Source organism: Carlito syrichta, unplaced genomic scaffold (assembly GCF_000164805.1).
Source record: "Carlito syrichta isolate Samal-C Ts95f unplaced genomic scaffold, Tarsius_syrichta-2.0.1 Scaffold316219, whole genome shotgun sequence".
In the NCBI taxonomy this organism is placed as follows: Eukaryota; Metazoa; Chordata; class Mammalia; order Primates; family Tarsiidae; genus Carlito; species Carlito syrichta.
The window spans coordinates 163,391-181,359 of NW_007260315.1; the positions used below are offsets into that span (position 1 = coordinate 163,391).

At 56.4% G+C, this 17,969-nt stretch overlaps 1 protein-coding gene across 1 annotated transcript in view; it reads left to right on the forward strand.

Moving 5' to 3' along the window:
• The window catches only part of DTX2 (deltex E3 ubiquitin ligase 2), a 39,769-nt gene that overhangs the window by 18,811 nt on the left and 2,989 nt on the right, over positions 1-17,969 (forward strand). The window contains exons 3-8 of the mRNA XM_021706947.1: positions 417-1,053; positions 6,766-6,866; positions 11,671-11,811; positions 14,257-14,330; positions 15,829-15,987; positions 16,824-16,985. Coding sequence (XP_021562622.1) covers positions 417-1,053; positions 6,766-6,866; positions 11,671-11,811; positions 14,257-14,330; positions 15,829-15,987; positions 16,824-16,985 — 1,274 coding nt within the window. The remainder of the gene's footprint in view (positions 1-416; positions 1,054-6,765; positions 6,867-11,670; positions 11,812-14,256; positions 14,331-15,828; positions 15,988-16,823; positions 16,986-17,969) is intronic.

Sequence of the window (17,969 nt, forward strand, 5' to 3'; positions counted from 1 at the left end):
ATGAGGTCTCACCAAGTTGCCCAGGCGGGTCTCAAACCTGCGGGCTCAGGCAGTCCACTCACCTCAGCCTCCCAAAGGCGGGGGATTACAGGCTGAGCCCCCGAGCCCGGCTAGAAATATTCTTTCAAAGCCTCATCAAGTGTGAGCCATACTTGACCTAAGCTTTCAGTGTCCTGTTCTGCCAAGGAATGCAGATTCTTTGGGGCCACCTTTTCTTTGCCTAGGGAGTCTCTGCACTTTACCCTCAAGTCTGGACAGGAAAGCCGGTGCCAGCTAGCCCTTGGATCAAGGAGCAGCATAACTGTATGCCTCTTGTGATCCTGTGTTTGTTGTGGTTGGTGAGAAAAGTGTGAGAATTCCCTGTGACTTTGGGCTGGCAGAGTAGCCCTTTGTGTGTAACGCTGCTTTTCAAACAGGCACCGTGCGGGCTGTCCGGAGGCACCTGTTCCCCCAGCTCTCAGCCCCAGGCCGAGGCATAGTCTGGGAGTGGCTAAGTGACGACGGCTCGTGGACCGCCTATGAAGCCGGCGTCTGTGACTACCTGGAGCAGCAGATGGCCCGGGGCAGCCAGCCCGTGGACCTGTCTCCCCTGGGCTACAACTACACAGTCAACTACGCCACCCGCACACAAACCAATAAGACTTCCAGCTTCTGCCGCAGCGTGCGGCGCCAAGCAGGGCCCCCTTACCCAGTGACCACCGTCATCGCTGCACCGGGCCACACAGGAGTCGCCTGCTCTTGCCACCAGTGCCTCAGCGGCAGTGGAACTGGCCCTGTGTCAGGCCGCTACCGCCACTCCATGACTAACCTCCCTGCATACCCCCTCCCCCAGCCCCCACACAGGACCGCTGCTGTCTTTGGGGCCCATCAGGCCTTTGCCCCGTATAACAAACCCTCACTCTCTGGGGCTAGGTCTGCACCCCGACTGAATACCACCAGCCCCTGGGGCGGGGTCCCGCCCGCTTTGGGGAGCCAGCCACTCTACCGTTCCAGCCTCTCCCACCTGGGACCACAGCACCTGCCGCCAGGATTGTCCGCTTCCGGTGCAGCCAGGTATCGTGTGCGACTGCTGGTCATTTTGTCTGCCCTGAGTGCCCTACCTACAGGCTGGGCTTTCTGCTGTTACTTAGCCGAGAAGACTCAGTCCAAGTATCTGCAGACTTGACACCTGCCCCCTTGGTTGTCCCTGCTATGTTGTCTCAGTTTCATGTGCCATGCGAGTGCCTAGGTGCCATGACCGTCCATAGCTTTGCCCCCCTGAAGCCTACCTGACCTCTGGTACTTGAGGGCTGGTAGTCACCACTTGGGTTTGAACCAGTAATCCTTTTGTTAGCTCATGATTCTAGGGCCCTCCATGTGGAACAGAGTTGCAGGCCTTTTGCCGTGTTCCAGTGCCACGTGGCTGGGCTGTGCCTCAGGGCCTGTCGGGCAACTGCATATTCATTGACCTCTGCCATCTGCCAGGTGCCAAAGAGCAGAGATGTGAGCCACAGTTCTTGCCCCCAAGCCCACAGACTAGGCCAGAGGAGGGCCGGTGAGCACAGTGAGGAGAGAGCAGAATGGAGCATGCAACTAGGTGGCCTTGGCGACCTAACCGCCATGCTGGTGCAGTCCAGCTGAGCGTCCAGTAGAACTCTTGACTCCTTGGGAGGGATGGTGAAATCGCAGGCCCAGTCTGGACCAGGTGGTGTGTAAAGCGGGAACACCCTCAGGATTTGGTCAGTGGGTGTATGTGCCTGTGTCGGCTGAGAACCTGTGGGGTCTGGGTGACTAGGGGCTGCCTCGTTTCATTACTGAGAGTGCTGGACTTTGAGAGCGTTTTGGGAATTCACTGTGGTAGCCGTGATGGGGCTGCTTTCTGAGAGAGCTTTGGGGTGGTGACAGAGCGAGGTTGCCCCAGTGCCCGGGAGGAGCAGCCCCTCTTAGCGATGTGCTGCCTCACTCGCCGGCCCCGGCCCTGCCCACTGCACCGTGGTGAGGGCTGCAGCTTCCTAAGGTGCCCCAGGCCTCCTTGGCAGCTTCTTGGACCTCTAGCAGTTTTTGAAACCGAGTTTCAGGGGACCCTGCCAGCTTGTGTGAGACACAGTGACAGCAATTCCCATGCATTGAGCACACGTTGTATGCCAGGCCCTGTTGAGCTGGCTGTGTGAGTGATTTCGCCAGTCCTCATGGTGGCCTTGCAGTAGGTAGTGCCCTCAGCTTACAGGCAAGCTCATCCGGGCCATGAGGCTGGTGACGCAGCCAGCAAGTGGCAGAGCTGGAATTAAACTTCGGCCCCCAGAGTGAGCCCTGCAGGACACACGGGGGAGGTCCGGGACGCTCTCTTAAGGACAGGAGGCACTTTGATGAGGGCAGACGGGGCTTTGAGGGATGAGCGAGGAGGAGGAGGCCGCAGACAGGAGCCTGGGTCGGGCCAGGGTCGGGCCAGGGCCCTCCTCCTGGAAGCTGGGTCCCGTGCTTCTGCCTCTTTCCGGGAGCTGGGAGTACAGGGAGGTGCGCTGGGCCCTCTGTGGACTTTCACGTGGGTACAAGCAGTCAGGCTCAAGAGGCGCTCCCCCTCCCTCCCACCCTCAGTGTGCGGCCCCTCTCTTTCAGAGAACAGTGTCCTCTCTGCCAGCCCAGAGTGATTATTTGGCAGTGCTGGGACTTCTGTGAAGTCTGCTTCACCTAGTCTGCGGGAACGTCTTAAGTCCGTAGGAATTATTTTGAGGCAGATCTCCAAGTAGTGCTCAAGCGGGGACTCTGGGGTTGAGTCAGATGACTTCATGGGGCTCCGGGTGGTCTCCTCCAAGCTACCCCTCCCCCGAGTCTTCCTCTGTGCCCTCCCCTGCCCGAGAGCCTCAGAGTGCTGATGTGAGCCCTCCTGGTGCAGACCAGGTGAACTGCAGAAAGGAAGGCGACGGGGCTGGTCTTCCCTGGTGCTAGGCTGCGCATGCTGCTGCTTGCCCTGTGTTAGGAGCCAGGAGGGAGCCGGGCCAGCCAGCTCTGTTCGTTGAAATAGCTTCAAAATAAAGGGGCCTGCCTCCTGGGTCGGTGTATACTCCTATTCCTCCAGCTTCTCTGGAGCTGGGAGGGGCATAATTCACTTGCATGGGCCTAACCGTACTTTAAAAAATTGGGTTTTCTCAAGTCTAATTTGTAGGGTGGCCCTTCTCAGTTAATCTCCTCTGATGGTTGTAGTGCCAGAGGGGGCTTCATAAATACCTGACCTCTTAACCCAGGAGGGCTGGGAGAATTGAAAACACACACCCTTGTTTTCCCTAGGGGCTGTGGTAAAGTTCTCCAAGCCAAATGAATGTCAACAGCTTTAGGTGAAAGTTACCACGTGTGAGGGAGACGGCTGGGCCTGACCTGCCTGGGCTGCCCAAGCCCTGGAACCGACTCTTTACCAAAGCCACTGCAAATAACATCTGAGCAAGTGAAATCAAAAAATTGTGTGGGACCCATGTGTGTTTGTTTTTGCTTTTACAAAGCATGTGATTTTAAATCACTTCTTGCTCAATCAGGGTAAAACGTTGGCTGAGTGATTTCCTCATGCCCCCTGGGAAAAGGCAGTAATACATCAAGAAAGTGTGTCATCTGTGACTGAGCTGCTGGGTGTAAGCAGATTTCCTGGTAGCTGAAGTTTATTCCTTTAAGCACCAAAACATGTGTTTTAGTGATGTTGGATGGAAAACTTTCTTCCGTGTCCTGCAGGCTCTTGCCTTCCTTAATGGAGGGCGTGGCACCTAGCTTAGCCTTTTGATGGCTTGGGGAGGTGATTGTGACCGCAGCCTAGCAGCTCCAGGAGTGGTTGAACCTGTGGGTGCTTTGGTCCTACCAGATGGTTCTGGTGGCTTGTTCCAGCTGCGTTCTTGCTGCCGCTGTTCTTGCCTCTAAAAGGACCCGCTTCCTCTTCCTGCTGTCGGCTGGGCTGGCTGCTGGCTGTCCTTTGGCTTGTGAGATTGGATGGGCTCCAGGCTGGGCCTTCTTTGGTCAACTCTGTTCCTTTTCCGTGTTTTCTCTTTTCCTCTCTCAAGATAAGGGAGTTGGGCTGGTTAGTTTCTGAAGTTGCTTTTTGCTCTGATGTCGCCATGGTTTTCAGTATGCAGTGAGGGCGCTGCAAGAAGGTGCTCCCCTGACACCCAGGTCCCAAGGGACATTTGTATCGGATTTCAGATTGAGCCTCACCATCACCCTAGGAGCCTTTGGGAATCAGGGAAGTTGAGGCCCAGGAAGAGGACTTGACATCATGCCCAGGGCACACAGCGATGAGTGGGAGCAGGCCTGAGAAGCAGTGTCTCCAGCCTTTGCCTCTGGTGCTCCTCAGAGTCCCGTGCCAGGTCTGGCTGCCAGCCCCAGTGCCAGAGGCGGGGAGCTGGAGAGAGGCTTCGGGTTTCCTTACTTTCCAGCCTCCTGGCTTTGCACCTGGCACCGTGTAGACGTCGCAGAGTCTTTATGTCTCATGTTCTCAGCTCTGTTTGGAAGTTCCTGGAGATAGTCCCAGACAGGAAAGCCAGGTGGGACCAAGTAGGTAGGACCAGCAGTGACCTTCTCTGGGCCAATGATGCCTAGCCCACTGCATAGCCCACTCATTTTATGGACTTGTAGTGCCCAGCTTTGATTTTTCTGGCCTCCTAGCTAAGAGCTTAAGCTCAGTGGTCCCTGGAAAGTCCTGAAGGCCTTCACTTAGAGAACCTAAGAGTTGCAGAGCCCAAATAGTGATGATCCATCTTCCTTTAAAATAATAATAATAATAAGGGCCGGGTGCAGTGACTCATCCTGTAATCCCAGCACTTTGGGAGGCCGAAGTGAGAGGCTTGCCTGAGCCTGAGGGTTAGAGATCAACCTGGGCAACTTGATGAGACCTTGTCTCTACAGTAAATCACAAAAACTAGCTGGACGTGGTGGTATGCATCTGTAGTTCCAGCTACTTGGGAAGCTGAGGTAGAAGGCTCGCCTAAGCCCAGCAGGTCGAGGCTGCAGTGGCCATGAGCATGCCACTGCACTCCAGCCTGGGAGACAAGAATGAGACTCCAACTCAAAAAAAAGAAGAAGAAAAGAAAACAAAAAACAGAGGACATTAAACGTTTCAGGAAGGGAGAGGCTTGCTCCAAGTGAAACAGAGTGGCTGGAGCTTCAGTGGCTGGAGCTCCTAGCCCTTGTTGGCATTATCAGGGCTCCTGGGTTCACTGCCATCCTTCTCTTTGGGTTGGGAGTAGATGAGGAGAGCCAGAATCTGCTGCTTGAGTGTCATGGCCACGCAGGTGTCTCTGTGTGGGAAGGACACCCAAGAAACTCAAATAGAATGTCATTTTTCACACAGGCAAATACTGTAGTGCCCATTCTGCTCCAGATTCTGTGTGGTTTTTTTTTGTTTTTGAGTTGGAGTCTCACTCTGTCACCCAGACTGGAGTGCAGTGGCCGCTCCCGATCACCGCAGCCTCCCCTGCTGGGCTCCGGCGATCCTTCCGCCTCAGCCTTCCGAGTAGCCGGAATGACAGGCGTGCGCTACCACGCCCGGCTGATTTTTTGATTTATTGTAGAGATGAGGTCTCGCTGCCCAGGCGGATCTCGAACCCGCGGGCTCAGGCAATCCACTCACTTCAGCCTCCCAAAGGCGCGGGATTACAGGCTGAGCCACCGAGCCCGGCTAACCTTGTTTACACCATCGTGATCGGTGACCTGTGGCTGGTGATAGGGAAGGATCTGTGGCAACCTCCTGAGGCATCAACTGTGAGCAGGCAGTAGCTGGTTTGCGGCAGCTGTGAGGGTAACAGGGTAGCTTGCAGCCATCCCTCATCTCCTGAGCACCTTCCCAGCTCCTGGTCTGGCCAGTGCCCTGTCCTGGGAAGCTCTGGCATAGGCCTGTGTGGGAGGATTTTCATAATCTTTATATTTCATCATCTAAAATGGGTGGGGATGGATGGGAGGAGCGGGCAAGATCGCAGCCATCTGCACTCCCTCCCAAACCATTTTGGCGTACATTTGTTATCATTAGGAAAAATATGATGACTTAGACCAGGCGTGGTTGCTCACTCCTATAATCCCAGTGCTCTGGGAGACTTAGGTGGGAGGATGACTTGAGGCCAGGAGTTTGAGGTCAGCTTAGGCAACATAGCAAGACCCCATCTCTACAGAAAGTGAAAACTTAGCCAGACATAGTGGCATTGCATGTAGTCCTAGCTACTCAGGAGGCTGAGGTGGGAGGATCGCTTGAACACAGGAAGTTGAGGCTACAATGAGCTGTGATTGGGCCACTGCACTCCAGCCTGGGTGACAGAGCAAGACCCTGACTCTAAAAAAGAAAATATGAAATATTGAACAACTTGAACGTAGTCATTGTGGGAAAGTAAAGCCTTCATTTAAAAAAACCCTTTATTTTATATTATTATTATTGTTGTTATTATTATTTTTGGAGTCTCACCCTGTCACCCAGGCTGGAGGACAGTGGCACGCTCCCGGCCACCACAGCCTCGACCTGGTGGGCTCCTGTGATCCTCTGCCTCAGCCTTCCAAGTAGCTGAAACTATAGGCACGTGCTACCATGCCCGGCTAATTTTTGATTTATTGTAGAGACGAGATCTCTACAAAAGTTGCCCAGGTGGTTCTCGAACCCGCGGGCTCAGGCAATCCACTCACCTCAGCCTCCCAAAGGCGTGGGATTACAGGCTGAGCCACCGAGCCCGGCTTCACCCATTTATTCTTAACACAGAGTATTTCTCTCGCTTTTGTTTCCACTGCGTCAGTACTGCACACTAAGCTTTGCTCTCTCTTCTTTCCAAGTGCCTCATTCCCCAGTGGTCCCTCGAGCAGTCCTGGGAGCATGCCCGTCACTGTGCCCGTGCAGATGCCAAAGCCCAGCAGGGTCCAGCAAGCGCTCGCAGGTAGGTGCCCTGCACTTGGGATCAGAACACGGTGCCCCACAGAACTAGGTGGGAAGGAAATTGGGGGACAGGGGCCTCATCACCCCTGGTCCTTAGGGATACTGGAAGGGGCTCTTTGGGGGAGCAGTGCCTCTTTGAGTGGTGGCGTACTCACACAACTGAGCCTAGGTGCCCCCTCCCTGGGCTCTTTGGGGGAAGTGAGTTCTGACAACATCGGGTGCCAGGTATGAACTTTTAACTTCCCTTTTCATTTTTGTATTAAATTGCATTATAGTTAGAGTCACTTGTCAGTCCTGAAATGCTTTAAGCAAGGGGCTCTCTGGGGAATTCATAGAACTGTTTTAGCTGTAGTTATATCTTGTTTTGAATAATCACCTTTTGGGTCCAACTAGATCTTTTGCTATCATACATCCTGGAACTATTTTTAGAAGTCCTTCTACAGGTGTTGGGGAGCCACTGAGGTTATTTTTTAACTTCTGGGAAATGTAAAACATATACAGAGGCAGACAGAGCAGGGTAGTGAGCTGCCATCATTCATGGGTTGATGTCAGGGAATCAGATAACCAGAGCTGATGTTTTAGGTGAGTCACTGTCATAGTACAGGGTGGCTTGCAGTGGACAGGCCCAGAGGCAGGGAGACCCATGTGGAGTCTAACCTCATGCCTCAGGGGAACCACCCAAGGCCCAGCTAGGCTTGTAGCAGTGGGAGGGAGGGGAGTGTTAAGCTTTGCGCATTCCAAGGTAGGCGCCTTCTGACATAGTGGTTGGGTCAGTGTGGAAAACGGAGAGGGACAGATTGAGGCCTGCAGCGCCCCAGCCGTCCTCATGATCGGTATTGAGGAATGAACTGGGCCTTTTTGTGTGTTGATTTGTTTCATTCATAAACTTGGCAAGGCAGGAACTGTTAATCCCATTTTACGTTTGAGGAAACTGAGCTATGGAGAATTAGACAATTCTCTGCCAGCCCTGGGCAGAGCTGGGACACAGGCCCAGGAGTTCCAGCCTCAGAATCCCACTCCTCCCTGCCATGCTTTGATGCTCCTGAGTCTGGCAGGAGCATTGGAGGCAGGGTGGCTGCGGTGGAAGAGGTGGAGCTGCCCCAGGGCCAGCGGAGTTTGCATGTGCGTTTCAGAAGAGCAGTCTGGGGTGGAATGGGGTGCCCTTGGCCCCCACGGAGGTGTGTGAGCCTGCAGAGACTGCAGGCAGGCGGCTGGAAAGAGGAGCCCAGGGAGGAACAGCCAGAAAGGCGGGAGTGAGGAGGCGAAGGGCTGAGGGGGGCAGGGAAGCTCCGGACCGGGAGACCCTGCCAGGCCGGCTGTCTCCAACCTGCTTTGGCTCCTGAGCCGTTGGCCTTCTGCTGGGGCCGGGAGAACAGGGTGAGCACAGATATGCTGACTCGCAAGCTCCTACCCAGCTGAGATCGCCTCATGGTGTCTGGCACATAGGGAAGTCAGCTGTACCCTGTGTTTTTGTGCGTGTGTGGCCGTGGTGCTGCTGGGAAGAGGTTGCGGGTAAACAGGTCGGGCTGCCACAGCCCAGCTCCTTCCACCTGGGCTCTGTGGCCGAACCTGATGATGGGCGACCTCTGAGGCCGACATATAAATGTTTTCATGACCTCTAAAGGAAACAGATCCGAGCGCCTGGGTGTGGAGTAGCACCTGCTCCCTTTCCTCTGCTCTTGAGGCCGAGGGTCCTCTCCAGGCTGCTTCCCAAATTGCCATTCATGTCCTCTGTCACCTTGTCTCTCAGAGCAATCCTAGATCTAGCCAGGTATCTTTAACCTCCATTTTACTCATAAGGGGAAATGGACCTCGAGAGTTCAGGAACTTGATCCCTGCTAGAAAATAGGAGAGACTAGAGCCCGTGGACGGACTGCCCCTCCCCTAAGTTCGGGCTCAGTGGTTGGCACCTGTTGGGGGGACTGTTGTCTAGGGCACCTGGGGACGAGAGGAGCCCAGCTAGCCCCCAGGAAGCTAGGGCTGGAGAGTGCCCTGTCATCCTGGGCATGCTTATGGATTCAGGAATTAAACCACGCCTGGCTGCAGGGAGGTGAACATTTGGGTTCAGGGTTTTGCGGGAAGGTTTGCAACCAGGTGGTCATGTTGTGGAAAGACTGGGGCTTACCCTGACTTCTCTTCCCCTGTGCCTGTGTTGGCTGGAGGAGGCTAGAAGAAGTCCATGGAGGAGCTGTACCTCCAGAGGTGTAGGTGACGATGCCTCCATGTGACAGCTCCCCTGGCTACGGCATAGCCCAGCCCTCTCCTCTGTGTGGGTGGGGGTCGGGCTTCTGAGATTGGGGCCAGGATCCTTCCCCACCTGGCTGCAGTAATGGTCCATCCACATGTCATGTCACTGCTTGGAATGGGAGTGGGGATTAGCAGCCTGCCCAAGGCTGGCCAGCCAGTGAGGGGTGGCGCTGGTCTTGAACATGGGCTAGGGAGGCCAGAGTGGAAGGAGGACAGGCTTGGATCTCAACCCGTTCACTGGATGAAAGGCTGACCCTGGGTGTCGGAAAGGGGGTGTTGCAAGTTGGGAAACGAGAGTTTGTGAAGGGGCTTCGCTTTCTGGGGCTCTGACGGTGGGGTTCTCTCAGATGAGTGGAGAAAAAAGCTGTGGCTGTCTGAGCTGCTCAGAAGTTTGGGAGGCCTGTCCTTGAGCCCTTGCTGTTGAGGAGGATGTGGTGGCCCACCCTTGGTGACCCAGCCATCCTGCCCATTGCATGCTGCTTTTGAGAAGTGTGGGGTTTAGTCTGTTCATGCAGAGACGGACCCATGGCACAGGGGCTGCCTCCTCTCTAGGCTTTTGGATTGAGAGTCATGTGTCTGGCTTGAGTTCAGGGGAAGGGTTCAGCATTGAAAAGGGCGGAAGTATTGCTCATGCTGGGCCTGCTGCTTGTGGCCTCAGGGATGTCTTTGTTCCTCAGCAGCCTCAGTCCTTGGGCCTCCTGGGGACCAGACACTGCCCTGAGTGCAGGGAGCACAACTGTGGGCCGAGTCTTCACCTCATGGAAGGCATGCGGAGGGAGAAACGGTTGGCATAGACAGATCAGTGAACTCAGATGGCAGGAGTGCTGAGGAGGAAAGCCAGGCCGGCCAGCGGGCTAGAGGATCGGAGGGATGTGGCCCTGGCTGGGGGCTGTTCGGGGACGCCTGTCCCCCACGGCGATGCTGGAGGAGACATTGGGGGGGGTGGCAGGGACACGTTCTAGTCAGAGGACGGACGGGTGGTGAGTTCGGAGGCCCCAGGTTCTCTTGAGGAAGACTGCGCCTGCTCCTCTTCTCCCCCATCTCTGTCGCCGGTGCCTGCTGGTCCTGTCCCCTGATTTTCAGTTCCCAAGGAAACTGCACTGGGGTCAGGAGTGACTTTGGGATGTGGGTAGCATGTGTTCACTGATGCGGAGCCCAGACTCGAACCTCAGCCTTCTGATGTGTGCTTTGGTGTCTCCTGCTGAGTGGCCACGGCAACTCACCCTGCCTGACTGGACCGATGACAAGCTGGTGGCTGTTCTCTGCGTCTGTCCTCAGCTGGCTCATCTGCCAGGTTGAGAGCCTTTATTCTGCCTCGTGGGGGTCCAGTGGCTGACCTGGCTGCCCCTCACCCACTGAGTCGCTTCTGGTGGGGACAGCACTGTCTGGAGGGAGAACAGGGCCTCGCACAGCCAGGAAGGGAGGGCTGAGTTCTTCTCCACTAACTGCCCCAGGGGTCCTGCTGTGTCCTGCTCCTGAGCCAGCTTCTAAGGACCCAGAATGTCACCCTGCGGGGGTGGCTAAGAACCCCAAAGCTCCTTGCCCTGGGGGGAAGTACTTTGAGCCAGACTGAGTGTTGACCACCTGGGGAGGTGGAACTGTGGACAGTAGGGTCGGCCGAGGGTATGGCAGGCACAGGGAGGTCCAGCAGGAGGACACACTGTGTCCCAGGGAGTGCACAGGGGGCAGTGTGGGGAGAGGGCTCAGCCAGGACGAGCGTGGAACCCCAGGCTGAGGAGCTAGCATGGGGCAGCAGTGAGCTCTGGGAAGAGGGGCCATCTACCTTGGCATGGCTGCCTGCTACAGCCCACCCTTGCCTGAGGGCACCAGGAAGGAAGCCACCTCTGCGGCTTTGCTGCTCCAGCGGAGCCGACGTGGGCCATTGGGACGCCACAGCGTGGGAGCAGCCCTGACCGGCAGTGTTCTGCTTGCCTCCCACAGTGATGCCCCTGCAGGCTGTGACACCTAGACAAACCAGATGTTTCATGGAAAGCAGACAGTGCCAGGCTGGAGGCAGAGTGACCAGGGGCCAGGAGGACACAGCTGGGCCAAGAGGCTCCAGGGGGATGTCTGAGCCTTTGATGCCAGCCTGCCTGGGAGACCCCATCTGTGTTTCCAGAGCTTGGCTGCACCCTTCCATGTCGTCACTACTGCTCGGCTTCTCCCTGTGTCTGGCACAAGGGGTGCCTCCCTGAACTGCTTAGGCAGCTTCTTGGAGTTTTGTCCCGCTCTCCTGAAGCAAATGGCTTTGGCATACTTGCTTGCTCTGGGCACGGGCTGGTCCATTGCTTGTACGGACACCTGTGGGACCTGGGGCTGGGGCTTCTGTGAGCCAGGCCGGTTTACTGGCCCTCTGGTTTCTGGCCTGAAGATCAATTCTGCAGCCTGGATAGGCCCTGGCAGCCTCCAGAGGCCAGATTCATCGGGGAGGCCTGTGGGTCCAGCGGCCACTGGCGGTGCCGCCTCCTTGGCCTCCGCAGGATTTGTGGACTCCATGTGCCGGCCGTCCTCCTAATGTTTCTCCTCCTCTCTGCATGTCTGATCTCGCACCCGTGCAGGCATGACGAGTGTTCTGATGTCAGCCATTGGACTCCCCGCGTGTCTTAGCTGCGCACCCCAGCCCGCCAGCCCTCCCGCCTCCTGTCTGGCCTCTAAAAGTCACAGCTCAGTTAAGAGATTGAGGAAAATGTCCATGAAAGGTAGTTCCTGCTCACAAACGCGCTCTGGCCTTTGCTAAGCCTCCTTGAGTCTTGCTGCCTCTGACTCTCCTGCGCGGATCGCGCTTCCTTCTCTACTTCCTGTCCCTAGGGGATAGGCTCCGTGGCCCTTGCCCAGCAGCAGAGGTGGCTCCTGGGACCGACTTCGCGCTCAAGACCTAGAGTTCAGCGGCTCTCTTCCTGGCACAGCCGGGAAGGGAGGGCTTGTTCTTGACACCTTATGTCCTTGCGATCACCCGGGAAGGGGTGAAAGGCGGTGCCTAGTTTGGAATGGGGGACGACTGTCCCTTCCGCTGGGGCCAGGTGTGTCTCAGGCAAGACCCCCCCAGATGGCAGCGTCTGGCCTACCCCGTGCTCCGTGGAGAGGGCTCTCCCTGATGACCGCGGCCCTGCCTGTTGCTGCATGGCCAGGGAAGGAAGGGTTTCAGAGTCACGGATGGGGCTGGGAGCTTGAACAGGGCTTGTGTGCAGAGGCCTGAAGTCGTCAGCTCTGACCCTTTCTCGAGCCGGTAGTGACTCTGCCCTCGTCACTGGGCCATCGAAGGGCGGCTGCTGCGAGCCCAGATGCCCTTTGAGCTGGTGTGGCAGTGTGCAGGCGCGTACCGTGGCTCTGCCGGCCTTGCTGGCTTTGCGATTTTATGCAGATTTTCTTCATTCATGAGCCAGAGACTCCTACTTAGCAGACTGCTTGGTGAGGAATAGAAAGTAGATATACAAGGCGGCTGGCACATAGTGACAGTGGCTGCTCTGCTCGTGTCCATCTTCTGGTCCAACCCTCAGCCCACAGACAAGGAGGGTGGACCCAGGGAGGGCAGCCCAGGGTTCTGCACATTCCACTCTTCACCCTGCCTTGGAGGAGAAGACGGATCCATGGGCAGGGTAGATCAGGCCAGCAACCTCCTGTGACACTTGGGTTTGCCCAGGAAGGGCTTAGGCTACCAGATTCAGGAGCTGGCAGGAGCTGGCAGGTCCTGACAGATGGGGGTCCCGGGCACATCTGGAGACCGTTCTAGAGCCAGCAGGCTTTTGGGAAAGAAGGCTCCCCCCAGCCTGAGTAGAGTGTCCCAGCTACCATGACCACCCTGAGTCAGTGGTCAGTGTTCTGGTCTGGCTTTCTCATCATAGAGGCCAGAATATGGGTCCTGGAAGTCCGTATGGGTGCAGGGGCAGGGCTGTGTGTGTGGTGGTGTATAGGTTGGGAGTGTGTGGGTGAGTGTGTGGTCTTCCTTTGTGAGTAGCTGCCTTTTGGGAAGTAGCAGCCAATGCTGTGACTGCAATTGCAGCTTTATCAGGTATTAGGCTTCCACTTTGGAGATGAGGGAACCAAGGCTCAGAGGTGATAGGATTTGGTTACAGCAAGAGACTAGAATCAAACTGCCCTGATTTCAGCCTCTGTTCCACCAAGCCACCTCCCCGCAAAGCTGTAACCTGGCCTTCTCTGGTCTGGAGGGAATTCAGCAGGTGAGCCTTTAGCCTTCTACGTCTTTGCAGCTCCTGCCTGGTGACCGTGGGCTTGGGTTCAAACCAGAGCCCCTTCTTGTCTCAGGTTGGGAGCAGTAGTCCCACCATGCCTTGGCCCTGGCCAGAGCACTTCCTCAGGGTTGCGCTGGCCTCCCACGTAGGCTTGGCTGTACTTCCGTGATCCCGCTCCTCTAGCCACCTGGAGAAGCCCCTGGACTGTGCTGATTCTCCGATTAGTTGGGGAGTTTCTGGTTCTTGAGGGGACCTGTTGGATGCAGGGTTGGGTGTTTATGGAGATGCTGCCCCCTGCTCCACGCACACGTGCACAGACAAGTGTGGCAGTAGGTAGTCCTGCTGCATCTCGGCCATGCCCAGAGTCGCTCAGCTTAGCCTCCAGTCAGCACGTGACTGAGGCCCTCACAGTCAGAGGCAGGCTGTTTACCATAGCAGTGGCAGTGTAGCTGGCATCTGTAGTCGACGCGCATGCAGATGCCCATGTGGGGTGGCCTCATGGTACACAAAAACTTCCTTCTCGCTGAACTGTTCATACAAGAGTAATGAAACAATGCAGCCAGGACATCTTCCAGAGTAATTTGTTCTCAAAGCTGCTGTTTGGCTCCTGGGCATCCTCAGAAGAGCCTGGGTCCCTTTCCTGACGGAATATGCACTGGATGCAGCTCCTGAGAGACGTGCTGCTCTGTTTCTGCCCCTTTTCTGCATCTTCCAGGGCTCCTGGGGCAGGGCCGGGCCCCCAGGCAGTTGGGCCTAGATGGGCTTTGCCCAGCAGAGCCCTGGAGTGTTCTGTGCCTGGCGCTGAGGCTCTCCTGTCCTGCACGCTAACCTTCCGCGTCTTGGCCCCCCTAATGTTTCCTCCTGGCAGCTTGGAATCTCCTTATCTTCTTTCCTCTCTGGCTCCTCTCCAGTTTTTACTCCTTGGGACACTGCTTATGTTTTTCTCTCTTCTAGGAGGGACTCCAAAGCCAGAGCCAGAGCAGGTGATAAGAAACTACACTGAAGAGCTGAAAACCCCCCCTGATGAGGTACGTGGCCCAGGAACCAGGCTGCTTTTGTTTTGGTTTGGAAACAAGGGCTTACTCCAGATGGAAACGGCACCTGCCTGTTCTCACTTAAAGGTACTTCCCAGAGGCCATGCTCCAGGCACTTTGGTTGACTCTCCTAGTCTCCCATTGGAGGCGGCCATGGCTGCCGAGACTCGCATCATTCTGGTCTGAGCTTCACTATGATGGAGCTGCAGTCCTGAGCAAAGCTCTTCCTCTGTTGGCCCTGGTCTCTGTGGCAGGCCGCAGGCTTCCTGGGGCCAGGGTCCTGGAGACAAGGGATGAGCAAGTCTGCCCTACTCCCCTGGGCTGACGGTGGTATAAGAAGTGAGACGGCCTCATCCAGATGGCCATCCTGCCCCTGTAGCTATGGGAGAGCTGGTCAGTGAATTACAGGAGCCGGGACCAGCCACATTCTTGTTGTAGCTTCCATTGAACCTGAGCCTTTCTGCTGAGCCACGTTTTTTTTTTTTTTGGAGTCTCACTCTGTTGCCCAGACTGGAGTGCAGTGGCACGCTCTCAGCCACCACAGCCTCAACCTGCTGGGCTCAGGTGATCCTTGTGCCTCAGCCTTCCAAGTAGCTGGAACCATAAGCATGCGCCACCACACCTGGCTAATTCTTTGATTTATTGTAGAGACGAGGTCTCGCCAAGTTGCCCAGGCTGGCTGAGCCATGTTTTGAGGGCTGCAGCACACTTTTCCCCAATTTGAATAGAGTCCAGAGATATTGGAGGGGCAGGTTAAAGGTCAGGCATGCCAGTACTGAACTGAGATCTCCTTTCACTTGCTGCTTTCTCCTGCAAGTTGAGTACATGCAAAGAATCTGGTTAGAGAGGGTTTGGATGGAAGCCCTCGTGTGCCCACCGCTTCCTCATGCCCTCGCCGTGTTCCTCCCCAGCACTCAGATCTCTCTTTCCTTGCCCTCGTGCTCATATGGCTCCTTCTGTCCAAGCTGCTGCCTACACAGCCACCTACAGCTCAGATTGTGGGGCCATTCCCTGCTTGAAACCCCTCAACAGGATCCCCTGACTCACACGGTGAAGCCCCAGCCCCGGAGCTTGGCATCTGGTCCTCTCCCGGCTCTCATCTCCTGCCCTCACGAGCCCCTTGCCTCTTTTAGGTGCCCACGTGCTGATGCACGTTGCAGAACATTCTCTTCCCTCTTGCTGGCTTGCCTGTTCTGTGCTTGTCATTGTGACAACTCTTGTCTCCCTTGTGAGACCCAGCTCCGAGGGCCTCGGCCCGGGAGCCTGCCCTGCTTGGCCGCTCCCGCTGCCATCTTGGGCCCGTGCTCCCATAAGCCCTTTGAGGACACAGAGCCCGGTGACTCATCTGTGTTCCCAGCCTCTGGAACAAACACTGCTGAATTGACTTTGAGCATAATTCCGGTGTTTCAGCAGATGAAAGCCCTTTTCTGCGAGACTCCCTGTTTCAGCCCCGCCGACTGTTGGCGAGCTGCCCTGTTTGGTCTCCCTCCAGGACTGCATCATCTGTATGGAGAAGCTGGCCATGGCGTCTGGGTACAGCGACGTGACTGACGGCAAGGCCCTCGGGCCCGTGGCTGTGGGCCGCCTCACCAAGTGCAGCCACGCCTTCCACCTGCTGTGCCTGCTGGCCATGTACTGCAACGGGAACAAGGTATCCGTGACTGGCCTGCAGCTGGGGGTGGAGGTGGCTGTGGGACCGCGGCTTGGACAAAAGATGGTCGTGGGCGTCGAGGTGACTTAGAGGCCTTTCTGGAGGCCCAGCTGACTCTCCTAGGCCTGCTCCGTGCTTTAGGAAGAGGGTCCCCCCAACTTCTCCAGCCAGGCTCTGGGAGATCCTGGGCTTCTCTGAGCAGCAGGGTGCCATCTTACCTTGGCTGCTGATAAGCACTTCACACATACGGTCTCCCTTCTTCCGTAACAACAACCCTGTGCAGTCGACATGGTGCTGTTGAGGACAAGGCTCAGAAAGGGGAATGTGTCCAGGCCACCCCACTGGCAGGTGAAGAGCCAGGCTTCCAGGCAGAGCTGAGCGGCACCTGGGTCACCCAACATGGGAAGAGTCCCATGTAGCTGCTCTGCCTTCCGTGGAGTTCAGCGGGAATGGACAGGTTGGGGGAGGATAAAAGAACCAAGTCCTGTGACCACCTTCCCGGCCTGGTTGAGACTCTCTGTCCAGTATTCCTGTGCCATCCTGTAGCGCCAGCAGATCAAGCACAGGGTTTCTGTTGATTTTAAACATAATTCGACTGGAGACCTTTATTCATAGACCTAATTTTCCTGCTTGCTGCCCATCTCCTGTTATCTCACCCCTTTAATGGAAATTGTGTAACGAAGTTCTGGTCTAAAACTTAGCTTTCTGAGAAAACTGCTGAACCTGAGTTTGGGGAGGGGCGACAGCAGGCTGGCCTGCTTTTTCCCTCTAGACCTGGAGGTGACGAGGTGCTCTCAGGGCCACCAGCTCCATCTGTTGTGTTTGCCTTAACTCAGGATGGAAGTTTGCAGTGCCCTTCCTGCAAGACCATCTATGGAGAGAAAACGGGAACCCAGCCCCGAGGGAAGATGGAGGTGTTACGGTTCCAGATGTCACTCCCAGGCCATGAGGACTGTGGGACGATACTCATAGTTTATAACATTCCTCACGGCATCCAGGTAAGGGGACCCGGCATGAGGGCAGCCTCTAGGGACCCTTCTGGAGTCTGTCAATCCCAGGCACTTCTCCGACCTCACCCCTCTCTCCAAGGTCTGCCCCTTGGGTCAGGGGTGAGGACACCTAGACTGCCAAGCTCAGGCTCCCAACGTCTTTTGGGGCCAAGGCTGGGAGGCCCAGGAATCAGGAGTTGTGCTGAGGGTTAGGGCAAGCTCTTCAGGCTGTGGAAGCAAAGAGGTGGCCTTACGCCCTTTCCCTGACCTGGGGAAGGCTTTCTGGAGGAAGGGACATTTCAGCTGGGTTTGTGCTGGGCAGAGAACCAAGCAGAAGGAACTCCGTGTTGAGGGGCTGGAGAACTGGGCGCCCATGGCAGAGTACATCGAAGAACTCTCCAGTGGCAGAGTGTGGGTGGGAGGGGCTGAGGAGTAGAACAGGACCAGCAACGTGCCCGGACTCAGGCCTGAACTGGGAGTGCCAAGGCCTTGTCTGGAAGCCAGGAACCCAAGCGCAAGGCCCCAGGGTCCCAGTGGAGACCAGAGGGGAGCCTGGCCCTTTAGGTTTCCCACCTTGGGCCAGGTGGAGCTCAGAACCTGGGGCAGGGTGGGAAGCCGGGGCAGCCGTGGGCACTGGAGCCAGACGGGGCCTGTCCGTGGTCAGCAGCTCCGTTCGTCTTGTCGAGCCATGCGTCTTTCCCCTGTTTTCTCTCCACTTCTCCATGGCTCAGAGGGAAGTTTTTTGTTTGTTGTTTGTTGTTTTTTGTTTCTGAGTTGGAGTCTCACTTGGACGCCCAGACTGGAGTGCAGTGGCCGCTCCCGGCCACCGCAGCCTCGACCTGCTGGGCTCCGGCGATCCTTCTGCCTCAGCCTTCCGAGTAGCTGGAATTACAGGCGCGCGCTACCACGCTCGGCTGATTTTTTGATTTATTGTAGAGATGAGGTCTTGCCTGCCCAGGCGGGTCTCGAACCTGCGGGCTCAGGCAATCCACA